This window comes from Bombina bombina, chromosome 2 (genome assembly GCF_027579735.1).
Source record: "Bombina bombina isolate aBomBom1 chromosome 2, aBomBom1.pri, whole genome shotgun sequence".
In the NCBI taxonomy this organism is placed as follows: domain Eukaryota; kingdom Metazoa; phylum Chordata; class Amphibia; order Anura; family Bombinatoridae; genus Bombina; species Bombina bombina.
This window is the reverse complement of record NC_069500.1, coordinates 296,417,879-296,435,290: the sequence shown is the minus strand read 5'-3', so window position 1 is coordinate 296,435,290 and position 17,412 is coordinate 296,417,879. Positions and strand designations below refer to the sequence as shown.

The following is a 17,412-nucleotide window of genomic DNA, read 5'->3' as shown; positions in this document are numbered from 1 at the left end:
TGCAAATTCGTTACATTTCTGTGGTGTCAAAATGAGTACTTATGTAATTTGAGCCAAAACAAAACCAATATTCCTCAAAAAATTAACATGAAAAATCTGTTTTTATGCCAATAATGAATTTATATTTTACTAAAGGGTCTTGTCTAATAAACCAGAAAACTACTGACTGAAGAAAATTATCAGAAAGTAAACCTAACTAGGATTTGCTTTGGTGTAACCCAGAGTTGTCAATTCACACTATTAGTGTCACACACTGTTTCCAGATCAGAATGTAATATTTTTTTGGGGGGTTATTGGGGGAGCTCACAAAGATGTAAAACACAGCACACATAATATATAAGGCCCTTTGCAGCAAAATGGGGGTGCTACAGAAGCACCCTCTAGCACATCCCCCTAGAACTACCACTGGTCCAGATCACAATAAATCAGCATTCTCCCTCTTAAAGGGACAGTATACACTCATTTTCATATAACTGCATGTAATAGACACTACTATAAAGAATCAGATGCACAGATACTGATATAAAAATCCAGTATAAAACTGTTTAAAAACTTACTTAGAAGCTGTCAGTTTGGCTCTGTTGAAAAGGTAGCTGGAAAACCCACTGCAAGTGGCAAATAAGACACTCCCCCTCCCCCTTCTTTTGCATATGAAAAGACCATTTACACAAGCAGAAGCAAGCTGGAGAAGGTAGCTGACAGTATTCACATAAAACTTTGGGGCTTGGTTAGGAGTCTGAAAATCAGAGCAATGTTATTTAAAAATAAGCAAAACTATACATTTATTTAAAAAAAAAACTTTATGGGCTATATAAATAGATCATCTACAACACATTTATGCGAAGAAAAAATGAGTGTATAATGTCCTTTTAAAGGTAAGAGGTGTACAGACATTATATAAGGTCACTTATTTCAATATGGTTTCAAAGTGTTATTTTAAACATAATCTCTCTTTCTATATAAATAGAGCAACAGCTTAAAAAGGAAAAAAAGATGTTAAAAAAGAAAACTTCCACTATGGCTTTCTGTGACATTACTATAGTTTAACAGCTTGCATAGTTTTCATTACAGAAAAACAAAGAAAAGGTACCACATATTAAACTTTGTCTAATACATAGACTGGAAATGTAGCAAAAGTGATAGTGCAAAATAGGGCTAGGGAACTAAAAGGAGGTGCACTCATATATGGAAGGACCGAACGTGGATATATTGGAAAACAAATATGGCGGCCGCTCTCCCAGAAGAGTCTCTGAAGAGTGTCTTTACAGGATCTTCATTTAAACGTAACAAAAACACACAATATATAAGACAAGTGCTAACAGAACATATTATATACATTACTGTAAGCCATGAAGATACATCCGGGACTTACTATGAAAAAAAACTGCTGCCCATGTAGTGTCCGGCTGCACACTTGCTTTGCTGTCCCTTCACTGCTCCTGCACATGATCAGAAACTGTATGGCACACAGGGATTGGTGTGTGTTTGTTATGCAAAAGCTAGTTAGAAAGTTTTATCTAGTGACATGGAAACTACTGTAAATGAACAAACTGAGCACACATTTTTTAAATAGATTCAAGTGTAATGAATAGTTAAAGGGATATTAAATAATTTGAGATGATAATATAACATTATAAACTATATATATATATATATATATATATATATATATATATATATATATATATATATATATATATATCTCCCTTTTCCTGTAATTCCATTCTGAAATTGTGAGCTTTTCAGTTCCTGTTAGAAATGGAAGTGCAGGACACTGTTATATTCCACTTAGCCATTGGCCACACACTCTAGTTACCTATTTATAACGGTCCCTAATCGGCCACAGCAGAGTGGGTAACCTAAGTTACAACATGGCAGCTCCCATTGTTTATAGACACTAAAACTTTACACTTATTTTGTAAATATTTAAAAGGCTAATGAAAATATATCTATGTTATTCCCAGACTAATATTTTCTTTGAATGCATCATTATATCTAGCATTTTTTTTAGGGCTAGATTACAAGTGGAGCACAAAACATTGCTTTCGTGAAAGCAATATTTGCTTTTCACTGAGTAATACCAGCGCATGCAAATGTGTGCTGGTATTACACATTAACCACAATGCAAACGCAAGCTTGCGTTCGTATTGCTGGGAAGCATTACGCTCACAAAAGCACACTTCCATAGGCTCTAATGGGAGCCTCGTACTTATGCCGTCAGACACGGAATGAGAACTAGAGCAGCGAAGAGGGTAAGTAGTGCAACGATGGCAGCAAATTGTAAATATATATGTATATAAACATATACATATATATTTACAGGGAACACACAGTTCCCATAGACTGCAATGTAAAGGCACATTGCAGTGCCATTTGTTTTTCTAACACCCCACAGCTGCCAACTTTACCCCCAAAAAACTACTACTATCATTCACCTAGATTACGAGTTTTGCACTAAACAGGGTGCGAAACTAAAGCCAAAAAAGTTGCTTCATTTCACTCTCCATAGCGCTGCCATTACGAGTTACTGAAAAGCCTCCTTGTGCGTGCGATATGGTGGCGTTAATCTCCATACCGCACAAATTCCGAGGGTTGCTTTGACGTGCTCGTGCACGCTTTCCCCCATAGACATCAATGGGGAGAGAGTGTTATAAAAAAAAACACCTGGACACTATAATAAAGTTATTAACCCCTATTCCGCCGCTCCCCGACATAGTCAACACTATAATAAAGCTATGAACCCCTAATCCGCCGCTTCCCGACATCGCTGACACTTTAATAAAGTTATTAACCCCTAAACCTCCGGCCTCCCACATCGCCGCCACTAAATAAACCTATTAACCCCTAAACTGCCAGCCCCCCACATTGCAAAACACTAAATTAAACTATTAACCCCTAAACCTAACACTCCCCTAACTTTAAATTAAAATTACAATATAACTATCTAAAAATAAATAACAAACTTACCTGTGAAATAAAAATAAACCTAACATTAAACTATAAATTAAACTAACCTTACTATTCTAATAAAATTAAAAAAATACTACCAATTAAAAAATCTAAATTACAAATTTAAAAAAACCTTACACTATGAAAAAAAATTAAAAAATCTAAAGTAACAAAAAATAATTAACACTAAATTACGAAAAATAAAAAACACTAAGCTTATAAAAAATAATAAACGAAATTATCAAAAATAAAAACAATTACACCTAATCTAATAGCCCTATAAAAATAAAAAAGCCCCCCCAAAATAAAAACAGTGCCCTAAGTTAAACAGCTCTTTTACCTGTAAAAAAAAATACAAAGTCCCCCCAACAGTAAAACCCCCCACCCAACCAACCCCCCAAAATAAAAATCCTAACTCTAAAAAAAAACTAAGTTACCCATTGCCCCTAAAGGGGCATTTGTATGGGCATTGCCCTTGAAATGGCATTCAGCTCTTTTTTACTGCCCTTAAAAGGGAATTCAGCTCTTTTACAAAAGCCCAAAGCCGAATCTAAAAAAAAAAAAAAACACCCAAAAAAATGAAAACAAAAAACCCACTAACCCCAGAATATCTACTCATGGTTCCTGAAGTCCGGACATCCATCTCCATCCAGGCGGCGAGAAGTCTTCATCCAGGCGGCGACCCATATATCAATCTCGGGGATGTCTTCTATCTTCATCCCGGCGGCGCAGAGCGGAGCTATCCTGGAAGCTGATCCCATCCTGCGTGGAGCGTCCTCTTCATACGGTCACCGCCATACACTGAAGTTAAATGCAAGGTAGCTGTTTCAAAATGGCGTACCTTGCATTCCTATTGGCTGATTTTATTCTTCAAATTCAAATCAGTTTATAGGATGATATTTTCTGAAATCCTATTGACTGTTCAAAACAGCCAATAGGATGAGAGCTACTGAAATCCTATTGGCTGTTATACTTTATTTAATAGTCGCGATGTGGGTGGGTGGGTGTCAGATTAGGGGTTAATACATTTTAAATAGTGTTTGCGATGCGGGAGGGCGACGGTTAAGGGTTTAATAGGTAGTTTATGGGTGTTAGTGTACTTTGTAACAGTTTAGTTATGATTTTTGTGAAACATTTTTGTTTCGCAAAATCCATAACTACTGCTCTCAGATGGCGGTATGGATCGTGTCAGTATAGAGCATAACACAAGCTTTTTAGCCTCAACACACAACTTGTAATACTGGCGCTATGAAAATCCCACACAAAAACTTAATTTTTTTGAGTGCGGAATGGACATTGCGTTACAGGCTAAAATGCTTGTGGTAAAGCTATACCGACACAATTCGTAATATGCATCCCTAGCCATTACGCTGGAATAGCCATTTTTTAAGCTTTAAAAGCCGTACCGCAACACTTGTAATCTAGCCGTTTATTTTTTAATAAAGTATATTACACTTGATTTTGAGGGCATTTGGTGGACATTTATAAAATTAACCAGAGATCTGATCTCTGGTTAATTTTAGAAGAGCTAATTGTGCTTGTAATGACTGGTTATTTATCACGTGCCTGCGAACGGGGAAATTTGTCTGTTTGTGGGTGCACAATAAATTAGCGCTCCACTTGAAATCTAGCCCTTATTTTTTAATGTCCCTTTAAGGCTAATTAATTAAAATATCTAATTTGGGTACAACAAGTTGAGACCTTGACTTATAGCAGCACAACACACAGGGAGGGGCCCATTTACATGACCCTATGCTTTCAGACCTTGACTTATAGCAGCACAACACACAGGGAGGGGCCCATTTACATGACCCTATGCTTAAAACATACAGCAATCTGGCAGAGGATTCCCTTTATTAATTAATTTCTTTGTATTACAGTGGGTCTCAACTGAATTACAAGTTTGATCTGCACGGGGACCACATTGAATGAACTGAAGAGTCCAACCAATTGTATATACACAGTTTTTGCTTAGTGTTTAGGTCTCATTTGATTGTTTATTTATTTGTATACTACTATCCTCCCTGTTAGTATGTAAAAACATACATTGTCAAGTGTATCTGTTACAAGCTGTGCACGTACTGCATCTTAGAGTGACATTTCCATTGGTCCGGAGTCTTAACAAGGGGTGTATCCCAGTGGACCAATGAGCAAACTAGAAAGCTGTTTTAAACCACACATTGTTTAATCTTATCCAGGTAATGAGTAAGGCCAGGAGCTGAAACGCGTTTACCTGTTTCCCATCAGCCTAGTATACACTATTTGTATCTTTAACCCCGGGGTGTCTATCCCCTCCACGCCAAGCGTTAGCAACTAGCTATTGTTGTTTTTTCACTCATGCAGCAGTGTATTGCTGCCTGTAAATAAAGCACATATTTTTTCGCAGTATCCCGTGTCTGTGCTGACTACTTTTGTTTACCAGTTTGTCTGAGGCCGTTTCAAGCAGCATTTTGACAGGGAGCGAATCAGGCAACTGACCGCCCAAACACACACCCCTCCAGGGAATCACACGAGAGGAAGGCACCGGTTGTTCCGGCTTGGAGACTACACTTACACACGGCCTGGAGTACCGTCAGGACACTACCCGCTACTATTAAGGAGGCAGTTGCCCGGAGTACAGGTCAGAAGGATCCTGGTGACCGGAAGGTACGTGGTTTTCTGATTCCATTGTTTCTGTTTATATGGGTGATTCATTTGCACCACTTCGAACACAATTAGGATAACATTAAAGTCTCCTGCACTATTTGCCCCCCTGGGTCAGGAGAAACCCATCGGGACAGTCCTCTGAAGTTTAACTGTTAGCCCTCTGTTCCGGTCCTGTAACATTCACATATTAGAAGCGCTTGGGGTTATGGAACAGAATTTTTAGCGCTTACGATCAACAGTGTGTGTACTTTTCCAATTTTTTTCTCCACCATTTTGGAGTTTTATTTTCATTATTTGGGTACAACAACCCTCTGTTCTAACATTTTCTGAGGACCCAAATAAGTAAACATCATAAGTTCTTAATGGCAGGTTTTGTTTAGCTTTCTATCTCTTTTATTAGTGCTATAAAATTAGATGTTTTAAAAAGTTTGTTGCTCTCAGTGGTTTTGTATTAATGTTTTTTGGGTCACATGAGAACAAAATATTTTGTTTTACAATCAGTAAACTGGTATTGTATTACCAGAAGCTGAAATAATTCTGTATTTCCCCAGATTAATGTCACAGCCAGGTTGCTCGCTAGCACAATGATTTCTCAGCAGTTTTTTTAATTTTAGGTTCTATAACATGATTCTCATTCCTAATTTCTTTCAACTTTACACTCTCTATCAAGCTCAATCCTTGCACCAAACAGTATCTATCCTCAATAATATAGGTCCTACCTCAGCAGATAATCATAATGAACTATTTTAAAGATACACAGTGAACACTCATCAACTGCATCAAGCAATGTTGAATTTCTGCTAAAACTATATTTTTTGCTCGTATTTCAAAATTATATCAAGAGTATTAATCAGTAAGCTATGACAGTATAATTCAACATGTAATTTAAAACCTCCCTTAGGAACTATAACAAAAGAGGTCAAAAGAATGTATTTTAGTCATATATGGAAACAAATTACATGTGTTGCATTACTGTTAGAATAACTGTACCTGAATGAGTTGCTACTTCATATTGCTTCAAGACTGAGACTTCTCCAAATGGCTGCAAACACCACACAACTTAATCCTTTTCACATTTCTGCCTTTTGTTTCCGTTTTGGTTTGGATCTGGCTTCAATTCTAAACTCTATACTTGGCCTTGCTGTTTTGCTATGAAGAATAGCTCAAATAGAATAGGAGAATCCAGCAGATATTTTATGTACTTGGCTGTGAAATTCTCTCTGACTTCAGAAACCAACTCCAGGTTATAAACTGCCACTGGATTCCAAAAATAGCTAGCTCTCAAATAATGAGTTTTCCATGAAAATACATTCAAGACTGCATTACTTGATATCTGGAAACTGACTCTTTGTCTTGGATTTAGATTCCATTTAAAAAAAAAAAAGACTCATTGTTATAACTTTCAGTCAAAAACAGTATTTCTCTAAACACAATCAATTTGATTACTATTTTTTGTGTAAAAATTATAGAACAATATTTTATCTCCAAAATATTCTTCATTATTACATTATTCTCTATAACTAACACTAATCAGCTTACAATATACAGTGTATATACATACACACCTAGGGGCCGATTTATTATGATGATGATACGGGCGGCATTTACGCTGTCAGCATTTAACATTGCACAAGCATTTCTAGTGAAATGCTTGTGTAATGCCGCCCCCTGCAGATTCGCGGCCAATTGGGATCTGACCGGGATAGTTGCTATCCGCAGCCTCAGAGGTAGCAGACGAGTTAAGGAGCAGCGGTCTTAAGACCGCTGCCTCCTAACTTAAGTTTCAGGGGAACATGAAACTACATGGGTAGATTGCAGCATCCGCTGCTTCTTAAGTCTACCACATAGGCCTCTATTTATCAAAGTCTGGCAGACCTGATCCGACAGTGCGGATCAGGCCCGCCAGACCTCGCTGAATACGGAGAGCAATATGCTCTCTGCATTCAGCATTGCAGCAGCAGCTCACAAGAGCTGCTGGTGCAACGCCGGCACCTGCAGAATTGCGGCCAATTAGCGACCAGCAGGAGGTGTCAATCAACCCGATCGTACTCGATCGGGTTGAATTGCGGTGATGTCTGTCCGCCTGCTCAGAGCAGGCGGACAGGTTTCGCCAGAATTACGGGGCCTCAAACTCTATCCGGAGCTTGATAGATATGCCCCATAGAGTCATAGTTAGACCCAAACCATCTTTTTTCTCTGTGGGTTGTTGTTATGCAATCTTCTTGATTACTCTATAAGTATCATTCCATCAACAAATTACAGTAGAAACAATACTTTGTTATGCTCCTCAACTTTGTTGAAAATCATAGTGCTTTTTTGACAATTTCCTATAGTCTCTCAATGCCCTTGATTGCCATCTTGGATAGTAAAAAAGCCAGTATGCTCGGACATTTCCCCACACAATATGGTCGCTGTGATACTGCACATTCACCCTACATTCTCTAGTATTGAGAGATAGACAGCCCACCAATCAAGTTACAGCTACAGCAAGACCTGTTAAACCTTTTAAAGCCGTTATGACGTTCTATTCCGTCATAATTAGACTGGGCTTTAAAGCCGTTATGACGGAATAGAATGTCATAGCTAACGGCTGTCCTGAAGCCTTCTGTGCTTCAAGGATTTAATCACGGTCTGGAGGGCGTTCCTAGGATTGTAGGGACGCCCCCCAGATGCGATCCAATAATTGAAATCTCCGATGTAGGCACTTTAACCCTGTCACGAAAGGGTTAAGAACATCAAAATGTTGAATAGTATACTACTATATAAATCCGACCATTATGTATATTTGTTTGTGTCGATAAATTACAGCACACTACACGTGCACAGCACTTTAAATCCTACGTAGTTTACAGTTTGTATAAAAATGCAAATATTCAAATAATACTGTTTCTGCTTGGACCAACTAACAAACACAGATTCAATAACTGCAAATATTTTCATAAGGGATATACAACACATCACATAATTTTTTGTATACTACATTTCCCTTTGTGCAACACTAATGTTTAACATATCTGCAAAACAAAACAGTTGAAAACGTATTTCCATGTGTGTATATTGAGATTTACAGTTTAATAAAATTTATATTATACAAAATATAAAACATGGCGCATAACTTATGAACAATCTTTATGAAGAGCAAGCTGAAGATTCAGAAGGAAACAGCATATATTGAATTTAACAAACAATAGCACAAAAATAAATGTAATGAAAACAGTTTTACCTTATTTATTGCTCGCTCTCTTTTTTCTGAATAGCATAAGAAACATAAAAATGGCCAAAAATACTATGAAACCTAAGCTTTATTTAAATTATTTTTGAATGTCATTTGAAAAAAATACAGTCTTTTTTCATAGAAATCAATGAAAGTCTGTAGGAAGTCCTTTAGTCCTCAATAATTTGATTTTCAGGTACAGGTTTTTGGATATCAGAGAACATGCTATTTTTATTATCAGGGCAGGGGGACGACCTCAAAGACTTTATCTTTAAACTAATTTTGTAATTAATCAGCATAAGTAAGTATGGACAAATACTAGAGTATGCTGAAAATAAAACAACAAGCATGGTTGATGTAAAATACCAGGATGTTATATAATTCAATAAGCAGACTAAGATAAAATGGGTGACAGATAAAGATGTCACTAGAAACATAAGAGAAATAATTATTTTAGATGCCCGCAAAACTTCTATTATTGAAGCATCACGCTCAATCCAAATATTGTTATATGTGGATTTCTTTCTCGCTCGAAGGAGGACAACTATGCGAAAACTAACAACAACTAAAATCACCAAGGGAACAAGGCTGATGATAGCAGTAAAAATTTGCAGGTAAAACAATTCTATGTTTGAGTCTTCAAATGTAATTTTGCATTCCTCATAAAGAAAGCTATAATGAAAGGATGAAGAAATATTTTGAGGCGTAATAATTTCTATTTTATTCCTTAAAATCAGATATGGACAACAAGATGCCATGCCAGCAATCCATAACATAAATATGGCTATCAAGTGATGTTTACGCCACTTTCCATTTGGAGGTGTCTTCGGTGGATGGACATTTTGATGGAGTTTAACACAGTAGAAGACTGCAATATACAATGTAAACCAGATCTCCAGAACAGTGGTCAATGATGCAGCAAACTGTCCGACTTTGCAAGCAGCAGAATCAAAGGGAATTCCAGCACTAGAAATAATATTCATAGTATTTACAACTAAGTTCTTAAGAAGATGTACAATTGCCAGGCTGAAAATGAGAGCAAAGGAAGTTGGCAGACGTCTTGCAATGCATCTCCAGGTGCAATATATCAAAATGGCATTTCCAACTAAGCTCACAAAGATTAAAACAGAGCAGGCTATGATTCCAATGATATTTGCCGAAAGTTTCATTTTGCTGTTGTTTGAAGTTTCCAGGAATATATTGTCACTTTTTCAGTGTAAAATAGACTGCAACGAAACATTCTTTTGCATTCATAGTAATCATATTGGAAGTATAGAATCCAGTATTTGTAGCATTTCATATAAACTACACAATACACAAGTCTAAGTACGCTCAGCTACAAAATGAGTAATGTAGCATTATCAAGGGATGATGTCACGGAAAAAAACACAGTTATACCTGTTAATTAAATCTGTTAGAAACCTGGTAACGGTACATTACCACATAATTATTTCTCCAGAGGATTCTACTGCAATGCACCAGCTAAATGGCTTCAATTAGAAAAAGAATACATTATATTAATAACAAACAGCAATACGCAGAAAGCTTTATCTCAGATTATTTTGGCTTTGAGTTCCATGTTTTTTTTTTTTATCAGTTTGCATTAAAATAATCCATCATCATCAAATTAACACCTAGATTACAAGTTTTGCATTCGGGTTTTAACAAAGAAAAAATGGCCATTTCCGCTTAAAAATCGGAACGCAGCAATTCCGAGTCTTGTCGGTATAGCTATACCGCAAGCATTTTAGCCTGTAACGCAACTTCAGTCCCGCACTCAAAAAAATGACATTTTTTTTGTGTGGGATTTCCATAGCGCTGCTATTACAAGTTTTGCGGTGATGCTAAAAAGCTTGCGTTACAGCTTATACCGACATGATCCGTTCTGCAATCTGAGACCTGTAGTTATGAGTTTTGCGCCACAAAACTGTTACACAAAACTCATAACTAGTGTTACAAAGTATACTAACACCCATAAACTACCTATTAACCCCTAAACCGAGGCCCTCCTGCATCACAAACACTATATTAAAGTTATTAACCCCTAATCTGCTGCTCCCAACATCGCCGCCACTAATAAAATTAATTAACCCCTATTCTGCCGCTCCTCGACATCGTCACCATTATAATAAAGTTATTAACCCCTATTACTCCGCACCCCAACATTGCCCACACTATAATAAAGATATTAACCGCTATTCTGCCGCTCCCCGACATCGCCACCACTAAAGTTATTAACCCCTAAACCTCTGGCCTCCTGCATCACTGCCACTAAATAAACCTATTAACCCCTAAACTGATAGCCCCCCACATCGCAAAAAAATAAATTAAACTATTAACCCCTAAGTTTAAACAATAAATTAAACTAACATTACTATTATACTAAAATTAAAATAACTATCAATTAAATAAATTAAATTACACATTAAAAAAATCTAACACTACTAAAAGAAAAAAAATCTACAATTACAAAAAATAAAAAATACTAAATTACAAAAAATAACAAACACTAAATTACTAAAAATAACAAACAAACTTATCCAAAATAAAAACAATTACACCTAATCTATAACAATAACCCCCCCCCCCCAAATTAAAAAAAAACCCTAGCCTACAATAAACTACCAATAGCCCTTAAAAGGGCCTTTTGTAGGGCATCGTCCTAAAGAAATCAGCTCTTTTACCTGAAAAAAATATACAAAGACCCCCCCAACAGTAAAACCCACCACCCAACCATCCCCCAAAAATAAAAAACCTAACTCTAACAATAATTTATTATAGCGGCGGCAATGTCGGGGAGCAGCGGAATAGGGGTTAATACATTTTATTAGTGGCGGCGATGGCGGGTTGCAGCGGAATATGGGTTAATAAATGTTATTAGTGGCGGCGATGTCGGGAGCGGCAGATTAGGAGTTAATAACTTTATTTAGGTGTTGGCGATGTCGGTGGCGGCAGAATAGGGGTGTTAAGACTAGAGGTTTATGTTAGGGTGTTAGGTTTAAACTTAACTTTTTTTCCACATAGACATCAATGGGGTTGCGTTACAGAGATTTTTCATTCCGCAATCGCAGGTGTTAGGTTTTTTTCTAACACTCTCTCCCCATTGATGTCTATGGGGAAAGCGTGCAATGGAGCTCATTGCCACCATATCGCACGCATAAGTGGCTTTTCAAATCTTGTAATGGCAGCGCTATGAAGGGTGAGATAACGCAACCTTTGTTGCGTTCCTTTTGCACCCTCTATAGCGCAAAACTTGTAATCTAGGTGTAAGACAGTTAAAACGACACTGAGAAAAGTAATTTAAATTAAAAAAGCTATAATAGTATTATAGAAAATTAAAATAAATGCAAAGATATGAACTTAATTTCGTTGCCCTGCTTCTGTCAATTGTGGACTTTTTAAATGTAAAATAAGACATTTTTATATTACAGTTTCTTGTATTTTTGTTAGGGGTGACTTATCAGCCATTGAGCATTCAGTCCCTATGGTCCAGGTGTATGCAGGAACACACTTCAAAATAGCTGTAACCAAATAATTTTAGCCAAATATATATACTGGCCTTTAATAATTTTATTAATGCTTTAGCTGACATTATTATATCAGAAATAGCTAGATTCATATGTGCATTCATACATCACTAAACAAAATTAGTGTCTAACGAAATACAAAGAGTTAGATCGTAAACAAGTGTTATTGAGCCAAAGCATATTGACATAGTGACAGCCCTGTCAATATCAATAATATTGGTAAGTCATTCCACTCAAATGATTAACGACTTAAATAATAAGGAAGCTCCAAAAAAATTGTAGAACTACTAAAAAGTTGAAAGGAGAATCAAGACAAAGAAGATCATGAACTCTAAAGAATCTTTAGGAACTTTAATATAAAGGTTTATCTAGTAACAGCCTTTTATATTTGGTAATGTTAGGTTTTTGGACTTATTTGCAGTGGGAGACAGGATTGTGTAGTAGGTGCAATGGGGGAAAATGTATGTAGGGGGTAGATTGAGTGGACCGCATTTGTGATGAGTGAAGGTTTAATGTAGAGGTGGATTTACTGATGATAGAGATCATGGGGTAGATTTATCAAGCAGCAGTTACTGCAATCTACCCCCTAAGTGTTGGGCTCACCGGAAACTTAAGTTAAAGGGAAAGTATACTGTAAAAATGTTTTCCCTTAATGTGTTTTCAATTACTTTTTTTTACTAGCTGCAGGGTATAAAATGTATGAATTTTGCATTTTTAAGGCTTATTTGTGTATATGAATTAGCTGATGTTGTGTTTTGAAGCCACAGCCTAATAAAATGGGTTGAGCTTGTAGCTATAATCAGATCTCATTACTTTATCACATTGTGCACATATACCTGCTTCTTTATCACCAATGCTTGGAGAGAACAATGAAAAATTGTTAAGTGTATCCAGTCCACGGATCATCCATTACTTATGGAATATATTCTCCTTCCCAACAGGAAGCTGCAAGAGTCCACCCACAGCAAAGCTGCTATATAGCTCCTCCCCTAACTGCCATATTCAGTCATTCTCTTGCAAGCCTCAACATAGATAGGAGGTTGTGAGAGTCTGTGGTGCTTTCTACTTAGTTTATTCTTCAATCAAAAGTTTGTTATTTTTAAATGGCACCGGAGTGTGCTGTTTATCTCAGGCAGTATTTGGAAGAAGAATCTGCCTGCGTTTTTCTATGATCTTAGCAGACGTAACTAAGATCCATTTGCTGTTCTCACACATTCTGAGGAGTGAGGTACTTCAGAGGGGGAATGGCGTGCAGGTTTTCCTGCAGATAAGGTATGTGCAGTAAAATATTTTTCTAGGAATGGAATTGACTAAGAAAATACTGCTGATACCGAAGTAATGTAAGTAAAGCCTTAAATGCAGCGATAGCGACTGGTATCAGGCTTATTAATAGAGATACATACTCTTGTAAAAATGTGTTTTAAAACGTTTGCTGGCATGTTTAATCGTTTTTTAACATATGTTTGGTGATAAAACTTATTGGGGCCTAAGTTTTTTCCACATGGCTGGCTTAAATTTTGCATAGAAACAGTTTCCTGAGGCTTTCCACTGTTATAGTATAAAAGTTACAGTTGGTGCAGTTAAAATAACAAACAGTGACATTCAGCTTCCCTCAGCAGTCCCCTGCATGCTATAGGACATCTCTGAAGGGCTCAAAAGGGCTTCAAAAGTAGGAGCTGTTATGACTGTTTAAAACATATTTTTCGTTTTGTTAATCTGTTTTTTGTATTAAGGGGTTAATCATCCATTTGCAAGTGGGTGCAATGCTCTGCTAACTTGTTACATACACTGTAAAAATTTTGTTAGTTTAACTGCCTTTTTTCACTGTTATTTCAAATTTTGGCAAAATTTGTTTCTCTTAAAGGCACAGTAACGTTTTATATATTTGCTTGTTAACTTGATTTAAAGTGTTTTCCAAGCTTACTAGTCTCATTATTAGTCTGTTCTAACATGTCTGACATAGAGGAAGCTCTGTGTTCATTATGTTTTAAAGCCATGGTGGAACCCCATCTTAGAATGTGTACCAGATGTACTGATTTCATGTTAAACAATAAAGATCATTTTTTGTCTTTAAAAACATTATCACCAGAGGATTCTGTCGTGTGGGTAGTTATGCCGACTAACTCTCCCCACGTGTCAGACCTTTTGACTCCCGCTTTAGGGACTCACGCTCAAATGGCGCCAAGTACATCAAGGGCGCCCATAGCGTTTATTTTACAAGACATGGCAAAGGTGGTGAATAATATTCTGGCAGCAGTATTAGTCAGACTACCTGAAATTAAAGGAAAGCAGTTAGCTCTGGGGGTAGATACAGAGCATACAGACGCTTTAAGAACCATGTATGATACTACCTCACAATATGCTTAGTCTGTGGGTGATTATTTTTTTTTTACTCAGGGAAGATGATTTAACCTGATTCTGATATTTCTACATTTAAAATTTATGCTTGAGAACCTCCACTTGTTGCTCAAGGAGGCTTTGGCTGCTCTGAATGAATGTGTACAATCGCAGGGCCAGAGAAATTGTGTAGACTGGATAAATAATATGCAGTGCCGGTGTGTACTGATGTTTTTCCAATACCTAAAGAGGTTTACTAAAAATGTTTTTAATAAGGAATGGGATAGACCAGGTGTGCCGTTCTCTTCCCCTCCTATTTTTTAGAACAATGTTTTCTAATAGTTACCACCACACGGGACTTCTGGCAGACAGTTCCTAAGGTGGAGAGAAGAGTTTCTACTCTAGCTAAGCGTACCACTACCTCTGACGAGGACAGTTGTGCTTTTTAGATCCAATGGATAAAAAATGTTTATTCAACAGGGTTTTATCCTGCAGCCCCTTGCATACATTGCTTCTGTCACTGCTGCTGCGGCGTTCTGGGTTGAGTCTCTTGATGAGGCTTTACAGTTAAGCGACTCCATTGGATGAATATATTTGACAAGCTTATGCTAGCCAATTCCTTTGTTTTCTGATGCCTTGTTCATTTGACTAGACTAACGGCTAAGAATTCTGTTTTTTACTATACTGGCGCGCAGAGCGCTATGGCTTATATCATGGTCAGCTGTCGTGACTTTAATAAATAAGCTACTTAACTTCCCTTCAAGGGGCAGACCCTATTTGGGCCTGGTTTGAAGGAGATTATTGCTTATATCACTGGAGGAAAAGGTCATGCCCTTCCTCAGGATAGGTCTAAATCAAGGGCAAAAAAAAAAAAAAAAGTCTAATTTTCGTACCTTTTAAAAACTTCAGGGCAGGTGTGGCATCCTCTTCCTCTAAGGCAAAACAAGAGGGAATTTTTGCTCAGTCCAAGGCGGTCTGGAGACAATCGGACCTGGAACAAAGATAAGCAGGCCAAGGAGCCTGCTGCTGCCTCTAAGGCAGCATGAAGGAACGGACCCCTATCCAGTAACGGATCCTATAGGGGGCAGACTTTCATTCTTTGCCCAGGCGTGGGCAAGAGATGCCCAGGATCCCTAGGCATTGGAAGTTATATCCCAGAGATATCTTCTGGATTTCAAAGATTCCCCCCCAAAAAAAGGGGAGATTTCGCCTTTCACAATTATCTGCAAACCAGATAAAGAAGGAGGCATTCTTACATTGTGTACGAGATCCATCCAGTTCCAAGAGAGGAACAGGGACAGAGTTTTTACTCAAATCTGTTTGTGGTTCCCAAGGAGAGGGAACCTTCAGACCTATTTTGGATCTAAAGATCTTAAACAAATTCCTCAGAATTCCGTCATTTAAGATGGAAACTATTCGTACCATCTTAACTATGATCCAGGAGAGTCAATAGAGGACTACAATGGATTTGAAGGATGCTTATCCTCACATTGTGATGCATAAAGATCACCATCGTTTTTCAGGTTTGCCTTTCTAGTCAGGCATTACCAGTTTGTAGCTCTTTCCTTTGGGATATCTACAGCCCCAAGAATCTTTATGGAGGTTCTGGGGTCGCTTTGGCGGTCCTTAGACCGCGGGGCATAGAAGTGGCCCCTTATTTAGACGACATCCTGATACAGGCGTCAAACATCCAAATTGCCCAGTCTCATACGGACGTAGTACTGGCATTTCTGAGATCACATGGGTGGAAAGTGAACAAGGAAAGAGTTCTCTATCCCCAATCTCAAGGGTTTCCCTCCTAGGGACTCTGATAGATTCTGTAGAAATGAAAATTTACCTGACGGAGTCCAGGTTGTCAAAGTTTCTAAATTTCTGCCGTGTTTTTTTCATCCCATCCGCGCCCTTCGGTGGCTCAGTACATGAATGAAATCGGCTTAATGGTAGCCTTATCTTTTCTATACCCCATTGGGAGTGTAATTTCTTCTGCTTGCTGTGTTAACAAAGCTTGGCCTTGAGGGCAAAAACTTTCAGGATGGGTGAGGATACCATAGGCTAAATAATCAATTTCAAATCCCAATATAAGGGTAATTTAATACATTCCAGCAGGTAAAGTGGATCATTGGGAACAAATTAAAGGGGATAATTTTTTGAGTAAACTGTCCCTTTAAGAAGCAGCAGCCGTAAGATACGATCGGGATGATTGACACCCCCTGCTAGCGGCCAATTGGCCGCAAATGTGCAGGGGGCGGCACTGCACAAGCATTTCACATGAAATGCTTGTGCAATGATAAATGCCAACAGCTTATGCTACACTGAATCATGTGCGCCCGCAAGTTGATAAATCGGCCCCAATGTCTGCAGTAGAGGATGTGATGGAGTTGTATATTTAATTGTGGTTAGATTGAGGACTAAATGCAAATCAAGGGGGTTTGCAATAAGAGGGAATATGATTAAGATAGGTTCAGCAGATGGTACATCAGACATTGTTTATTTGAAGTGTTTGGAAGTTGTGATTATGGATAAAAGAGTGAGGATAGGGTCTATTTGGATTTGTGGGGCCAAGACGGCTGTGGTTTAACTTTATTTGCAGTGGGTAAGTCAATGTTTAAAGGAAAGTAATCACTATATACATTCCATGCACCTCTCTCCGCCATTTTAGAACCTAGATTTCACTGCAGGTATCTGACGAAAAGTTACTACACATGTAAAAACATGTCAATATTGGAATGCAGCAAAAGC

General features: G+C 37.7%; 2 protein-coding genes across 7 annotated transcripts in view; both read right to left on the bottom strand.

The window, feature by feature from the left end:
- SNCAIP (synuclein alpha interacting protein) overlaps positions 1-17,412 on the bottom strand; it is a 462,588-nt gene that overhangs the window by 293,730 nt on the left and 151,446 nt on the right. The gene's annotated exons all lie outside the window — the stretch shown is intronic.
- Positions 8,980-9,978, bottom strand: LOC128648753 (uncharacterized). The gene has a single exon (XM_053701606.1). It carries the CDS (start codon positions 9,976-9,978, stop codon positions 8,980-8,982), a length of 999 nt encoding a protein of 332 aa, XP_053557581.1.

Coding starts and splice junctions, on each gene's coding strand:
- LOC128648753 (XM_053701606.1), bottom strand. CDS start 9,978: ATGAAACTTTCGGCAAATATCATTGGAATCATAGCCTGCTCTGTTTTA.